The sequence below is a fragment of the Spodoptera frugiperda genome, chromosome 30, assembly GCF_023101765.2.
Source record: "Spodoptera frugiperda isolate SF20-4 chromosome 30, AGI-APGP_CSIRO_Sfru_2.0, whole genome shotgun sequence".
In the NCBI taxonomy this organism is placed as follows: Eukaryota; Metazoa; Arthropoda; class Insecta; order Lepidoptera; family Noctuidae; genus Spodoptera; species Spodoptera frugiperda.
Window position 1 is genome coordinate 11,136,341 of NC_064241.1, and position 16,845 is coordinate 11,153,185.

Consider the following 16,845-nt stretch of genomic DNA (forward strand, 5'->3'; position numbering starts at 1 on the left):
TTTAAAGGCTTCTTAGGGGTGAAGAAAAGAGGTCTCTTAACCTAGTTCTCTTGACAAAGGATCGGTTTCTACCCGTACAAATCTAGTTCAACTATAAAACGTTGCACGTTTACTATATCATTCAGTTATACTAGACGTAGTAGACTATTATAATTTTAATACGTTTTCTATGGAGTTTGTATCAAAATTTCATCTTTTATTAGTAAATCTACAGATTGGTTATCATAAGTCATCTCATAGTCAATTATTATTTCGTATTCAACTAAGACTATATTTTATTATAATTATTATGTATTTACAGTTTTATTTATACGAAATAAATGATTTAATTATTAATAACTAGTTAATTACTCATAAAATAATAACTTAAAATAGTTATAAGGATGTCAAGATTTTATTTAACTTTAAAAATAACTATGCAAGTTTGGAATAATACATGATTTAATAACATCAATACCTACAAAAAACGTAAAGATTGTTAAAACAATTCACTGAATTGATGGACTAAGAATACCTGAAGCGAAAATGCAGTAATTAAATTATCACATCATCGATTTGTTAAGTTATTCATTTGACTTCTCAATTTTACTTATATTAATACTTATTACTCTACAGCAGGGATGGCGTACCAATGGCATGCAGCACAATATTTTGGCTCAAATTGTCATCGATATTGATCACAAAATCTGTCCTATGCCTGTCGCTATTTCCAGATATGAATAACATTAAAGATTCAGAGTTACACAAATGACTACAGTTCAGCATGAATTTTGCTTTACGAAGTATCAAAAAAGAAAATGATTATATTGATGGCAAATGTAGCAACTCCAAATACATTAATTTAAAAAATATTACCTTAACTTTGTTACGTAAAGGTTCGCCATCTCTGTCCTATAGTGCCTATTCTAGCTTTCCTAATTAATACGACATACAATAACTGCCGTACTCAGATAATGACTACTTAAACTATTCCTTAGTAACGATTTTGTTCCGAAAACAATTGCTAAGGACTGGGTTAAGTAACCATTAATCTGAGTACGACGGTTAGTGTTGCTTTCTATACATGATATTTTATTTTTGTCTGTAAAATGTAATTTTACCCTATTTAATTAATTTACATACGTGAATATACGTCACAGTTAGAGGCTTTGACTAACCATAGCAAATACTATATTTGTAATTGTAAATAGAACATTATTAGCTCTAAATAAAAATTAAAATAATGATCTATAATTATTAAAAATGCATTATCAATAACCCGTTTAGACGAAACAATCAAAATCAAGATCATCGGTTGATATAAAACATAATTTAGAACTTGGAATGGTTTCAGTACCCTTTGTATGAATTTGCTTTACGTTTAAATTTATCGAAACGAGTGTGCGTTCGGCGCTCTAATTGGCCGGCTCAAATAAACCAACCAATCAGAGCGCCGAATGCGGTCTCCTTAAGGGTACAGAATAATTTAGAAAAAATATACTAACCAAATTGAGAACCTTAATTTTGTGGAAAATGAAAGTTCAAAAATGCAACATTATGCAATAAATGCTTCGTTCGCTTTAAATGATGTTCGTGTTTAACCTCGTTTGTCATTTAAAACGCTACTTAAACGATGAACTATATTTTTGACCATTATGGTATAATTAACTCATTTTCGAGAAAATTTAACTTAAACCCTTGTTCACTAGGGCCACAGATATGAAATTAGCAGATAAATTATGAAATAGATATCAACAGAAATAGAGAATTTCATGAACAATCCTATTCAGTATAATCAACTTCTTAATATATTTTTCAAACATAATGTTTGAAGACATTCCTTTATCAGAAATTCGCACCACCTTGGATGCTACTAATCTTCCACGGAAGAGGGTTCCATAATTTCTTGCCCATGTTAAATCCTTTTGTCTGGAACAAAACAGTTAAAATTTTAATCGACAACCAGGAATAAGTAATAGCCCCTTCGCACATGATGTTTTTTATGATAATTAGGTACCTACAATAAGCTGATAGATACAAATGTACAAGATGGTAGTTCGTCGTGGTACTAAACAAGTCTTTCGGCTGATGATGATAAAGGTTAGAATGGAATGTTGGTAAATAACTAAAATGATACACAAGTCTACAACTTGTGTGAATGATTTTCTATGGTAGCCTAAATGGATCGTATACGAAGGGGCTTCGTCAAGGGTCCTACTAAAATAAAACGTACTTACATCCTTATTCTTTTTAAATTTTTTGATCTTCCAAGGTGGGGGATGAGTGTGTTCAGTGAAGGCCCTGAGCACAAACATGTCGTGGTTCACGTGTAAGAATCCTCTGCATGACCTCGAGCCCATCTGCGTGCAGCTCCATCGGAAGCCGTCCCTCATAATCTTGTGTTTGTAGTAAGTGTACCCTTCCATCATCAGCAAATCCTTCCCGGTCCTTCCTTTCACCAGGAGCACTGAAAACATTGCTTTTGTCAACTGAAATGTTACACCTTATCACATAATTAATTTGTAAATGTAATAACTATTTTATTGTTTAATTAGTAGAGATAGATTTAAGACTCCAGACAATTAGCGAGAAATTGCTAAGACCATAAAAATTGACGTTGTTTCTTAGTAAAGCTAGAGATTAAATCGTTGAGACTACGGTAGCGTAAAGATATATTTTAAACCCTAGTGAATTTTACATGTCTATAAAACTAGCTTTGATTCATTCCTTGTTAAACACTAAACTTTAGGAAGCACTCTCCCAAACATAAGCATCTCCTATTAACCATTATTTCTTAGTGAGAAGTACTTACCACATTAAACGCCAGAAAGGAAAACTACTTGTCTAGACACAGAATCAACAGACAACAGCCTTGATGAAATTACTGTTTCTGATGAATGTGTTGCAAAGAAATTGAAAATAGATAAATTGCCAATGCCACGAAATAATGATTCTTTAAGTGAAACCAAAATGAATCCTGCATGATGTGCCGCCAAGAAATATTTTATCGCATTATTTGCACAAGATTTAAAAGCCGAACTGAATACAGAAAACGAATTACCTCCAATTTACGCCCTGTTCGAGCGTGATTTGGGTATAATGCTTAGGTACTTTTAGACTTAGAAATGTGCCCGCAAACAGGCGATTAGAATGCTATGAAAAATTAATTCGCACAATACGACAGTATGAAGATTGAAATAAAAGACAAAGATTAAGACAAAATCATTTTTATTGATTACAAAAAAGGGAGATGTGACAATCAGATTTGGGAATATAAACTGTGATTAAGAGTATAATAATTATATGGGTACTTCTACAAAAGTTGGACAAATTTTACCCTCATTTTGCTTTTTAAGTTTTTGATGAAAAATAAACAGTTTTTTATTATTAGGACGTAGGTAAGATAACCATTGATACGATTTTGAATCAGGCCAGACACTTTAGCAATTAGTTTTTGAGATATTTCGATTTTTGTAAATTTGAATGCCAGGGAACTGACGAGGTTCCCATGGAACTGATTAAAACACACAATTCATACAAAATTTTAGATATATTGAATACAAAACTAATATTTTATAATGGCACATTGTTTTAAATCAAATGACATTTAAACTAATTAAGTACTTAGTGTACATGTAACAAAATTCACGTTTCTTGCTTAGATACTACAAGTAATCTTTAAGCAGTCTTACTGAAAACGTATTTAATACTGAGTAAGTTTCCTTAGTAATAGACAGTATAAATATTAATAGTTATGAACAAATTAATCATTTAACAAAAACTTTTAGTTATCAACCACTTTTCCAGATATCACTTTTCTGAATTCCGCTTTATCTTTGTAGTTCCTAGTTTTTGCAAAGTTTTCTTCTAGTTGCATTTTCATGACTTCTCCAAAAAGAGCTTTTTTCACTAATTCTCGCTTTTTCGCCACATCTTCACTCATTGCTTCGATTCTAGTTTTAGGTGTTTTTTCTGCGGATTTAACTACTTTTTTCAACTGTTGTTTCACACGCTTGTACTTCTGACGCTGACTGTTTAGTTTAGTTTTAAGCTTTGCAATAACATCATTCATTTTTTTTATTTGCTTGTTTCTGCGTTTTCGTTGCCTTAAGCTTCTTCTTTTGGCTTCTAAGGCTCTTTGATTTTCAATGCCATCAGCTGCAGGTCTGTTAACATGTATTGCAAGATCTTCAGTTTCATCGCCGGTGGATGGGGGTGAGTTTTGCCGGATAAAATTATCCATATTCCGGTTAAACTATTGTTTCCGTCGGTAATCTTTAGCATACCCTTTCCAGTTTTTTCTCGTTATACGTTGTTCCCGCGGTGTCATATCTTTTATACTTTTTCTTTGCCCCTTTTCTTTTTTTTTTAAATATCTTAAGCGTTCTTTTTCCTTGTATTCCGCTAATTTAACAGGGTCATTTCTTATTCTACTCAACCGGGCCTTTTCGGCTTCCCTTTTTTTTTGCAAAATTTCTTCTCTACTTAATTTTTGTTTTTTATTTGTAGGTGCCATGGTGTTTTTATCTGAAATTATGAAACATATTGTATACCTACGATATCTATCCAAATTTAAAGGCCCTGGCATTAAAATCATCAGTTCCGTGTCGAAGCATCGGACATAGAACTGACGACACGGTACTGATGAATAGGACACAAATTCTAGGTTATAATTCAAAGTATCGTTTTTACGGGTAAATTTTGTTAGTAAGATGCAACATTATAACAAAGTATACCTTATTTAAACTGCAGGAAAATATATAATAATAGAGAAATAATTACTCACCACGGAACTGAAGTCTTGACTGGAACAACACGTGCGTACGCCGCAGCCTGCTCACTGTTTTTGAAATCGCGGCGCGGGACAAAATGGCATCTGTAGATAACTTCACCACCTATACTTTACTGAGCGATGACCTTGACGTATGAGCATTGATGTTTCGCGGGAATTTCGAATGTTAATATTGCACACGGAACTGACGAGTAAAAGTGAAGACAACGTATAAACGTAAATTTTATACTATTATTGTTTTAACTCTATTTTAAATTGATCTAATATAGATTATTAGATATGTCTAAGTTTGTAATTCAGAGGTAAGATTCATTATAAATTGTATACATTTCGAGAAAAAATTAATATGTGGTGTAAATTGGGAATGGTGACAAGCCAAGGTACTGATGATTTTGACTTATCGATTACGTTATTTTTATAACTTATATTAAAAATAAAACTAAAATTGAGTGGACAGCTTAAAGTGACCTAGATAAAATGAAATATAAAGAAATATTTACAAAATATACTAAAATATTTCTTATATCGACTGATGACATCAAGTTGCCCAACTTTTGTAGAAGTACCCATATATTAAGTACCTATTCTTTAATATAGGAATTAAGTAACCATCTTTTTTAATAACTGGTATATAAAGCAATCTATACATACACATAACATAACCATGAAAATCTGGCTGTGATTATAATATAATATACATATGTCATATATGTATATAATTTTTTCAGTTTTTCAAGACATTAATAATGAATCATATTGTGTTCCACTACTTACATAATATTGAGACTGATTTGCTTTACAAAAACATTTATTAACATCATCAACAATCATAATATTGTAGTCCACTATACATATAATAATGAGACTGATATATGTAGTAAAAAAAAAATCTTTAAATGGTCTTTCATTTAGCATACTTGGAAATTAAAACTGAATATATTTTTTTATGTTAAATGGGCCGACGTTTGGCCGCTATCTCGCTTGATGGTAAGTGATGATGCGGCCTACGATGGAGCACGTCTGCCCATAAGCAACCTATTCACTCGGGCTTTGAAGACACCCAGGTTATACCCATCAGGAAACACAGACCCCGGCAAGGAGTTCCACTCCCTAGCAGTTCGCACAATTAATATTTGTGGTACGGTTTGAAGCATTCTAAGCACAAGCCTGGCTGTCGGGGACATTTGTCGCAAGTAAACAATGTTTGTACCCTTTTTTTCTTCGTTGTCCAGCAGTAGAAGCATCTTCTTCGTTTGGTTTTACCTTTTGTGTCTTTTTGTAATTTCATAATGCAATGAACATTTGTCCCCAATGGAAGTCGCAAATCCGGAGGAAAATGAGGCTCTATAATAAATTTCATTACATTTAATCTAAAATCATATAAAGTTATTTTTTTATTTGCCGAGTACTTATTGCATGTTTTTCTATTAAAAAATTATTGGCTTTATTTTACAATTGCTTGTAGTTCATCTTTCTTTAATTTTTTCTTTCATTCCTTCACGTCTACGTTGATCGATCAAGTTAGGGGTATTTGTAGTCAATTTAGTTTTATGCTTTCAGAAGTTGACGTTCACCGGGTTGAGCTTCAACATACACATAATATAAGAAAGCAAAGAATTAAATAAAAATAACATTAAACCATTTATTATTAATAATTAAACCTGAATTCCACACTCTGTCTTGTTTTACTCAATATGGTTATCCACAAGTAACAAAAGAAAATAAATCCTTTCCTTTTAAGAATATTTGTAATATTTAAAAAAAAAACACGTAGGTATTTAAAACATTTTAAGTCACTTTATTACTTTACTCCAACTTCTAGCTTAATATACAACCCATCTTTATTCTGAACATATTGTAAAGGGGTATGAGAGTGATTTTCATTAATATTCACGATTTTTCCTTTTGTATCCATTAAAAATTTGGATTTGCACTGTCGGGGGTAAAGTTTGGTGCACTGCCAGAATGTAATTTATGTTGCAGAAAGTAAGCGTACTTACTATAAAGAGCTAATTTTTTTTCAAAAATGGTTTCCATAAACAAGACTGAAACAAAAAACGTTCATTAAAATATATACATAAATACAATGAAACCATCAAAAACCAATATACTAATATGGATTTTTACATGTTTTCATCAATAGTTATCGCCTAGAGGTGAGAGAGTGTCAGACTCTTACTGAGTAAAGACGAACCCATTCCTACTCCTGCTTTGAGCCGGAACCCCGGTAACCTGGGGCCTTAGTCTGCTATTACAATTGTGTCAGAATGGTCGATCACTGAGCAGTGCAAGAGGGACGGAGCTATGTAGGTTGTATAACTCCGTCTCTAGCAGCATAACTAGCAGACTAAGGCCCCTGTTAGATTGTCTGTCGCTCCGGATCGGGCATCCCTTACTGGTACCCCATCTGTAGTGGAGACGGTAACCTCTAGTGTGCCAATTTTGCTTTAAACTATTGTCATTTCAGTATAGACAAGACCTTAAGATGGCATCACTTCATCCTATTCCAAAATGAATACATTAAAATTGCAACTTAATTGCAAAACAATAAGGTTTAAAATTGTAACCATAATAGACTACTTGGTCAGATATAAAAAGTAGCTTTGTAAAAATCATACAAGTTTACCGATTTGATATTCTTTATTGCATTCACTACGATATAGACATCACAAATGAGTTATTTTTAAAACATTAAATGCTGGTTAAAATACATTAATATATTAATATAATCTGTCGGCTCCTTCAGGCGGTTTTCGCAAATTTTGGTGCGTTTTTGCGTTGGCTAGATGGCGCTAGTGTCACTTTATGTCCTTAACAATTTAGTTCTCTGTTGGTCTAAACATCACACGAGGCACTGATGTTAAGCTATTTAGATAACCCTAATAAGGACTTTTTATGATCGCACATAGTTACTAATTCTGATTTAAAATCGATCACATTCATGCCGACACGCACACAAACTTGAACCGTCGATTAGGTACAAATATTAGACACCGAATACAGTGCATATATTACCATAATATATCCAAAAATTCGAAAAAACAGTCTAATATTCCAATCTCTAATTAATATCAATAAAATTTTCACAAAAGAGTGAAGTAAAATGACTAGAAGTCAGTACTAAGTACTTACAATATAATAAAATTGTATAATACGTTAGTTTCTAAATATACACAGATAAGAGTATTATTATAGCATAATTATTTATTTTGACGATTATGATATATTGTATAAGTAATAGATTATTATTTTTGGGTAAGTATTAGCCATTTTTCTCAGCTCTAGGCTAGCTACCTGCATTCACGGGCTAAAACCAAGTGAATGTAGGGCGCATATTATAATAGATTATTATTATCAATAATATAATAATTCCAAATTCGTATACTTAATAGTTACTTTAATAACGGATTTTTCAATTATCACATCACATACAATTATGTCAATTACTCCGTAAGCCACATGCGATAAGGCATTCTTCCACCGATTTCTTTTTTCGTAAAATATCACAAGACAAGATCTAATCTAAGCATTAATTGAAAAGTCCGTTTCAAATGTTATATAGATTAATATAATATTAAAAACTACGACATTGAGAGATCATCATGAAAATATTTTTAAATAGCTTTGGCTTTTAGCTTATAATACCTACTATGTAAAAAAAATAATACTGATTTGGACGTAAACTGACTAGAGTAAGGATCACAGGATGTAACACTACAACTAAAGCGTTAACTTACACTTATAATATAACTAGTATAAGTAATATCATATCATAAATCATTCAAATCAAAATAGAAAACTCTATTTTCTAATGATTTTAAGTATTTAAATATCATTTATGTAGACATAGACGAAGTGTATAACTACTAGTTAAGTCTAAATATTTTGATAGCAAATTCTATTTCGAAAAATTCTTGTAAGCAGGTCAAAACTACGCAATAACCAGTATTAACGTGTACGTGTCATTTCAGAAACCTTTTTAACGTAGTCTTTGTAAGCAGCTTTCAAATAGCTAACTGGTATTGCAGATATATTGGGTCCCTTCTCAACTTTAGCATACAATCCATCAATTCTGCGCAAATACAATGGAGGAGCATGGTGGTGGACATCATTCTTTTTGAGGACATTCAGACGTTCATCCAATACTAAATGGGCCTTGCATCCAGTTTGAACGTACTGGTTGCACCTCCACCGGTCCCCATGTTTCAACCTGCAATGGGTACCATACGTGTACCGTTTGTACCTGATCAAGCACTTGCCCCCAACCAGGTTTATGCAGGACACTGGAATACAAACCCTTTCATCAGCAGACCGTTCATAAGCTAGTAATTTGCTCTACAAGTTCTATTTACAAAATCAAAAGCCGTGAAAGAAATTACATCGATTTCGTTACATACGTACAGTATTAACTCAAATTGTAATATATGTAATGTTTCATTTTTAAGTAAAACCACGTGACGATTAAAAATAAGATAAACAATGCTTGTAGAATAGATTTATTCATTCTTTTTTAAACTTATTAACTATCCTATGTAGGAACTAAACTTAAGATTAAAAATAACCAAATAAAATTCAAATCCAATCATTTTAATAAACCTATAGTTGTACAAGTTAGTCTACAATTTTAATAAATATAATAATCTGGTTCAACTAAATATATTTTTCTTCCTTTAGCTTCCTTTTTTAGCCCTTTGAAGACGTATCTCATATCACAAACATGGACAACAAAGAACAGTAAGACTGACTACCTAAATAAAACCTACTACCTACTAAATATACCATTAATATTAACCAAACCAGTGACACATTCATTTGGCCTATAATAAACCCCGTTCCTCAACTGATAGTCATCAGGTTTGTGGTTATGAAGACCATGACGTCTCACGATCAATCCGCCATTAACGATGACGAAAGCATAGCATCTTCTTGAAGTCCTCTTGGAACATCTCCATCTTTTACCATCCTTAGTATGATTTGTGTCCATGGTATAACTATAGTCCTCAAGCATTAGCAAAGTGGCGCCTTTTTTTGAAGTAACGTACACCGCTGGAAGGACAAATATTAAAAAAGGAAGGTCAAATGATGGCATTTTTAATTATATTTTACAGTTCACTCATGAAACTGTTTTACGTGGTAACTCGACTAGTTTCGGGTTACGCCGGGGCTTATATTCATGAGCAGCATTGCGTGAGAGAAGCGGTGACGCGTCTTTCAACCAACAGTTACGTGAGTGAGCTATAAAATATAATTAGTACGTCTCACGGTAATTACAATACAGAGACATGAAAAATATTACATTTTTTCAAAATTACAGATAGAGAAGAATAAAATAAACAAAGTTTCAGGTTTGTCTTTATTTCGCCAAAAAACAACATTATAGTTACGCGATACATAAGTACAAAAGCTACAGTCTTACCAGAAAAAAAAAACAAAAAAAATATATAGAAATATAAGTATTCTAAAAAATCACACTGGAATGAATACCGTCTTTTGAGTATACTTTAACAGAACTTAATTTAGGTATACGAAAAAAATAATAAATATAAAAAATAACGAAGTATTTAATATAAGTAGGTACCTTATAATTAAGTACCCTTTCACTATATGAGGTCGAAACTACTTTCAGTATAAAGTATATAAAAAAAAAAATAGAATAACAATTACAATTCAATTGATTTATGTAAACTTTTTTTTTAAATAACGATTTGGCACACATGTTCATTGAGAAGGAAAACATTATGACTAGTTAAGATAATATTTAGTTTTCATGTATATAGGTATTTACTTACTAATAATTACGTACATGGATGCGATATTTCATCTAAATATTTAAGTAATTTAGTATAACTTGATATAACTATAATATTATAACTTTATAAAAATCTAAATACAAATATGTATGTATACGTTATTATAAATCCAATCTTATATGAGCACACGCATCTATTTTTTCTAACTACTCACGCCATCTTTTGTTACATAAACGAACTAATTACTTGATTGATTGCGTCTAAAGGCCACTAGGTGGCGTATTTACAAAAATCTAATTTGTATAATACCTATTATGTAGATTTAAACGTACTTATATTGGGGATGATGAGTGGGAATGAAATATGAGATATATTTATTAAATCCTTCAGAAGTAAGATTACAATCAGAGAAAAAAAAAATATGAAAAAAAAACCAAATTTCTGTTGAAGTAAGGTGTAAGGGATTGTTACGCAAAACGTACTGACATTTCAATTTTGCATGTATCCGACGAATAATAAAAACATTGCTATCTTCCCTATTGCAGCACATTGTAGTATGTACATGAATTATCTGTTTAATAATTTAAAAAAATATATATTGCTACCATAATAAATATTCAACTGAAATAGGGCGGGCATAGGAAATTACACCAATTTTATAACCTAAATAAACCACCTTTCCACTCTATTTGAGCCGCTAATACCTATATGGCTGACAAAAAATAAAAATATTGTTTCATTAAGTATTCATTGACAAAGTATTATATTTTTATCCCTAGTCATTATAACAGTTTTAAATTACCTATATAATATATCCTTTACCTAATTAAATATGTACGATAAATGCGAAATTATATTATCTATGCAACTACTGAGGCCAGTATAAAAAATGGCGCCTGCCCAGTTTACGCGGGAAAATCTGCAAGCCCTTTTTTATAATCTAGATACAAGGTACAATTATGTACGTTTTTACAAAAAATATAAAGTTTAGACAAAGTTAATTAAGTACCTTATCAAAGTACAGAAAAAATTCAGTATCCAAAAAGACTAGTTATTAAGTTTCAAAACTTAACAAAAATTCGCATTCGCGACAGGCAGATATACATTTTTATTAGAGTATAGGTATTTATTTATAAATATTTGTCGTATAATATAGCTAATCAATAACCACCTGAATTTAATGTCTTTGCTAAAAAATAAGAGGAATGATATATATAAAAGCAAAGAGAATACAGAACGAAAACGAAACGAGATAGCGTTCGGCGTTTCAATTGGTTGGCTCAACAAGGCCGGCCAATCAGAGCGCCGAACGCGTTCTCGTTTCGATTTCGTTAAACGTAAAGCAAACTCGTACTAAAGGTACAGGTGAACTCTACGAACAGTCTGCAACAGAAATAATCACTGGCCAAAGTAGGTAGTCCTCGACATCAATCATTGAAGTTGTACTTGGTATAATTATCCTCATGGTTGTGGAAACCTTTATGCTTGAGGTACCTTCCTTCAATGGTGGTTTGCACACAGCTGTTGCATCCAAGCCGTTTCCGATCCCTACAAGTCCAGTTGATAGTGTTCTGGTAGCGGTTGTTGATCCAATACTTGTTGTCGTTGTATATCAACACCATGCTGCCGGTTCTGTGTGATGGGAGGTAGTAAATACCTGGAAAATACCTCAAAACTTATTACCAGTACAAAATTATGTTCATCTATTGCGTTTGGCTATAAAAAAAAATGTTTCTAGTTTAGCATAGGACCTAAAACGGAGATTAAAAATATTGCTGTTATATTCTTTTTTACAATTCTACGCACAGTTCTCTATACTGTACATAAGTGAAATACACACTAGGTAAATTAAAAACAATATTAAAATTAGTTCTCCTCTATATTTACATAATATTTCCTACAACAGATTCTAGTAAACAAAATAAAAACGATTGCTTGAGTTTCTTTACATCACTATCTTTTACCGCATCTATTTATACATAGTATTGATTGTTCTCATTTACAAATAGTACCTTTACAATTTGTCTATTAAATAATACTTAACAGTTTATTGGCAATTCTGTCGGGTATATATTTATCTAAGCTAATCACATACACTGTTATAAGGCGGGTCAATAAAACCAACACACATGTACCAGAATACTGTATTTCCTAATATATTCACAAATAACTGTTCACCTACAGCTAGCAGGTCCCTACATCAGAAACATGCGTTACAATAACACGTTACAATAAGTACATCACAATTTGTATTTAATATAATAAAATCAAATATAAAAAATATGAGTCAAAACTAAAGATCACTGTAGCGATTGTTTGTTAAAGAAATATTTTTCTCTTATAAATCTGCCATCGTGGCATTGTCGTAAACGGGGAGGATCGTGTATGTGTCTGCCACGGAATATAGATATATAGTCTCTACCGTCTACACCTTTATACGTGATGACATCAGCTCGGCAGCCATGGACGTCTCTTGAGGAACAATACCACTGCTTCTTCCCGTGTGCTTGGTGATTTTTCATGTAAAATGTGAACCCGTTGAGGATTAGAAGTCCAGCACCCGTTCTCCCCGGAATGAACTGAGCCGGCACTGTGAGCAAAACCTTTTACGTTAGTTATTTACCTTGGGTAGGGGGAATGAAACAACAAGTTTAGTTTGATAAAGTGTTTAATTCTAAAATTGTGTCTGCACTCTTGTATGGAATTGTAATGAAAATCCACTACCAAGAGAACACACTGGATACCTTATTCCTAAATCTAGTGATCAAGGTAGGATAAGGATGAAGGATAGGTAAATAAGTACACCAACCAATGCAAATGTCTTTATTTCAATATGTCTGTTTTGATTATTTTATTTATTCTTTTCTTTTTCTTTCTTTATTAAAAAAGTAATAATTTACAATGTTTACCTTACATACTAAAGAAATAAAAATAAAAGTATAACATAAAAGTTTTTTTCATTGTAATAGAGACATAATTTTTTTAATTAGGTATAATAAAAACTTGAAGTTTTTAAACATTAAAAAAGTTTTTACGAATTGGCATAATGGTTATTAAAGTAATAATTTTTCGTCAATAATCATCAAGTAAATAATAATAGGATGAAGGAAATCTAAATCATGCAGATTCCTACACTGTGGATGCTTGAAAATGGCTTGTTTTAGCTTATGAATTTTTATCATAATATTAGCTCGGAAACAAACACACTAACCAATCAACTTTTAGAACTGCATTCTTTGGATATGTATCTTACTTGTTTACATACACATACATACCTGCTTTTAAGAAAATTAATGTTTCTGGGATTGAACCCAAAAAACAAATAATTTGTAGCGGGATTTGAACCCGTCTTGGTGCAACTACAAAATCAAATCGATCATTCATTAACTTTTGTCACTCAAATAACTCACCATTATTTAGGATATGAACCCAAATATGCGGAATAAACCATCATGGGAATCTAACCCATGTTTACACCTCTCTTATATAAGACACAATAAAAACACATTATGTCCCTCGTAGACCTACACTCGGCATACCACAGGTTAGTGCATTTATACATAAGCCTTTGGCCTGTAACGGGCAAATTAAATGGGATTTGAACCCATGCAAAAACCATATTTGCCTGTTTAATCAATCTAATCCAACATTATGGGAACAATCTAAAACGTTATGGGAATTGAACCCATGCTAGTTTAATACTTTTTGTATATTTAACAACCTTAACTTTGTACTATGATGAAGGGAATTCATTCTGAACTGGGATTTGAACCCAGGCATTAACCATTAGACTCAGCATGGGAGTCTAACCCATTTCAAAAACATAACATATTATTTTTCCTATGGGATATTGTACCTAAGTATTAATTTGTTAGCCTGGGGTTTGAACCCAAGCAATAAACATATAAATAAATATGGGAATTTAACCCATACTCAATCAAATTTTCAAATGGCACTTGAGATTTGAACCCAAATATGCATCAGAATAACTAGATGCTATGACAATGTAACTCATACAAAATATGTTTTAGCCAGGATTTGAACCCAGACGAACATGTATATGTATAACTAGTGGGAATCTAACCCACAACTATGTATGATTGTATAATAATAACTATCACATATATGTATGGGAATTTAACCCATACTTTAAAGCATTAACTGCTGAAAAAAAAGTATTGAAGGCAAATCCTCCTTTAAGTGTAGCAGTTAACATATTAAACAAAAATATATGGGATTTGAACCCAAACTTGAAAACATTGGTCGCATTCCATGTCAAAAATTCTTTAGAATATCTATTCTTGGGTTTCGAACCAATAACTAATACTTATAAATCATGAAGAAATGATAAATAAATATACTTACTTGATTTTATTTGTTTATCATTACTTAGATAAACATATTTCTTCTAAATATTATGAATGGGGTTTGAACCCATTGTTATGTACTTTTACATATTTCAACTCGCAACACTTTTTGTTTTGTGCTACAAACATACTTTCATACTGTGAGGGTACTTACTTTCAGTATTGCTATATAAAATAATACTGGAACATTGAAAACAGGACTTGAACCCGTTTGAAATATCATTTAAAAAGTTAAGTGTTCTATATTTAAACTTGTTGTTATTGTTTATATACTTATCTCCGAGCATTTGTTTGTTGTGAAAGTAGGTGGCAAAAAGAAGTTAGTTTTTGTATAATGTTTACTTATATTATCAAAACAACATGTTGTTGACATTTAAAGTTACTTAAAAACATCTCTATCAGCCATTTTCATGCATACAATGCCCAAAAAGGGACTTAGTAGTAGGAATCTGCTGTTTTTAAGAACAGGACAAACTTCGTTGATTTTGCTTCATAACTGTGTGGATTTTGCAATACCTTGGAGTCTTCGTTTAGATATCCTTCCATAGAAAATTACTTGCTAACACTCACCGAACCGCAGGCAGGATACAAGATCAGGGACAACATAATAGCGGGAACAAAAACTAACCTCACCATCACACTTTACACAGCGATATTTCGGCACTAACACAACCATTAACCCTAACGTGATGCTAACCAGTAACACAACACTTCTCTGCACCAAATAGCAATAATTTAAACCGCGTTTTGTAACAAAAATACATACAAAACACTAAAAAACAATTTGACATTTTGAAGAGTTAGGATTATCTACCAAAACCGGCCACGGTACGCGTTTGGCACACTATTTCTTATGCCAAATGTTAATTAACGCGGTCGCGATTCACTCGATCTCGATGCAATTTATCAAAATACGCGGAATAACATTGTAAAAACAATAATAGTCACTTGGCATCGAGAGAGTGTTATTTTGACATTTATTCATGAAATACCGTCACAGTCGCCACCATTATCGTATCTGTAGCGTTGTATCTCGACTGGACAACTTTGGTTTTGTCTCATTTATTAACGGACGCCATAGTGCGTGCAAGTGAGAAAGCAATAGTCGCGGTCCATTCCTTTCAACTATAGAATAGGTGCGAAAACCAGATTTACTTTTTAGATTTGTAGTTTTTAGGCAAAGGATCTTGCAAAGTTGCACCAGCCGAATGGACCTAAAATGGCAACCTTGTTATTCAGCCAAGTTTTATACTAGCTTCTGTTTGATGGCGATTTATGAATTGATGTTTGTCTAGGTAAGTATAACGTAGGCTAACAGATAACTTATAATATTTGGTTTCGGTTTTAATTACAAACAAATCATTTAAAAATACAAAATGATGTAGCCCACCGGTAACGGGAACGGGAGAGAATACTTAGATACTTAAAAGTTGTTTAGATGAAATAGACATCAATGTTTTAAGGAAGTGAGATAGGTAGTTAGATATATTATGTTACCTATGTGATAATAATAGCAACCGTACTTATTTAATAAAATCATTGTTATTTAGTTTAATAATAAATGCTTTGGTAGTAAAACTTCCGGCCGATGATGATAACTGACAACATTAACATCATACGTCCACGAACTCACTAATGACAAAAATCATCATCATCAACTACAGTTTAACGTCTTCAACACCGGCTCGACGAGGTTTATTCTATGTAGCCATTCTTTGGAAGTTGGTTTATTAATTTGGTATAAAGTTCACATCACTATTTTGGTCATTGTTGTGCCTATTAAAATTAGGTATTAAAATAGATAGAACATAATATAGAACAGCTGAAACATAATAAAATTAAGATAGATATTTATTTATGCGGAATTTTAATTGTTTTTTAGATACTTACATAATTTGTTATCGGAATTTTTAAGTTTCAGTTAATAAACATTAAAGTTAATTACAGCTTAAACGGT

The 16,845-nt window shown here is 32.0% G+C and overlaps 1 protein-coding gene across 1 annotated transcript; it reads right to left on the reverse strand.

The window, feature by feature from the left end:
• Nucleotides 1-1,622: 1,622 nt before the first annotated feature.
• Nucleotides 1,623-15,494, reverse strand: LOC118269889 (uncharacterized). Its single transcript, XM_035585255.2, has 4 exons — nucleotides 15,459-15,494; nucleotides 12,953-13,124; nucleotides 2,217-12,178; nucleotides 1,623-1,908 (listed from the first exon to the last, which is right to left on the reverse strand). The coding sequence occupies exons 1-3, from the start codon at nucleotides 15,492-15,494 to the stop codon at nucleotides 11,949-11,951; spliced, it is 438 nt and encodes a 145-aa protein (XP_035441148.2). The 3' UTR covers nucleotides 1,623-1,908; nucleotides 2,217-11,948.
• Between the last annotated feature and the right edge of the window lie 1,351 nt (nucleotides 15,495-16,845).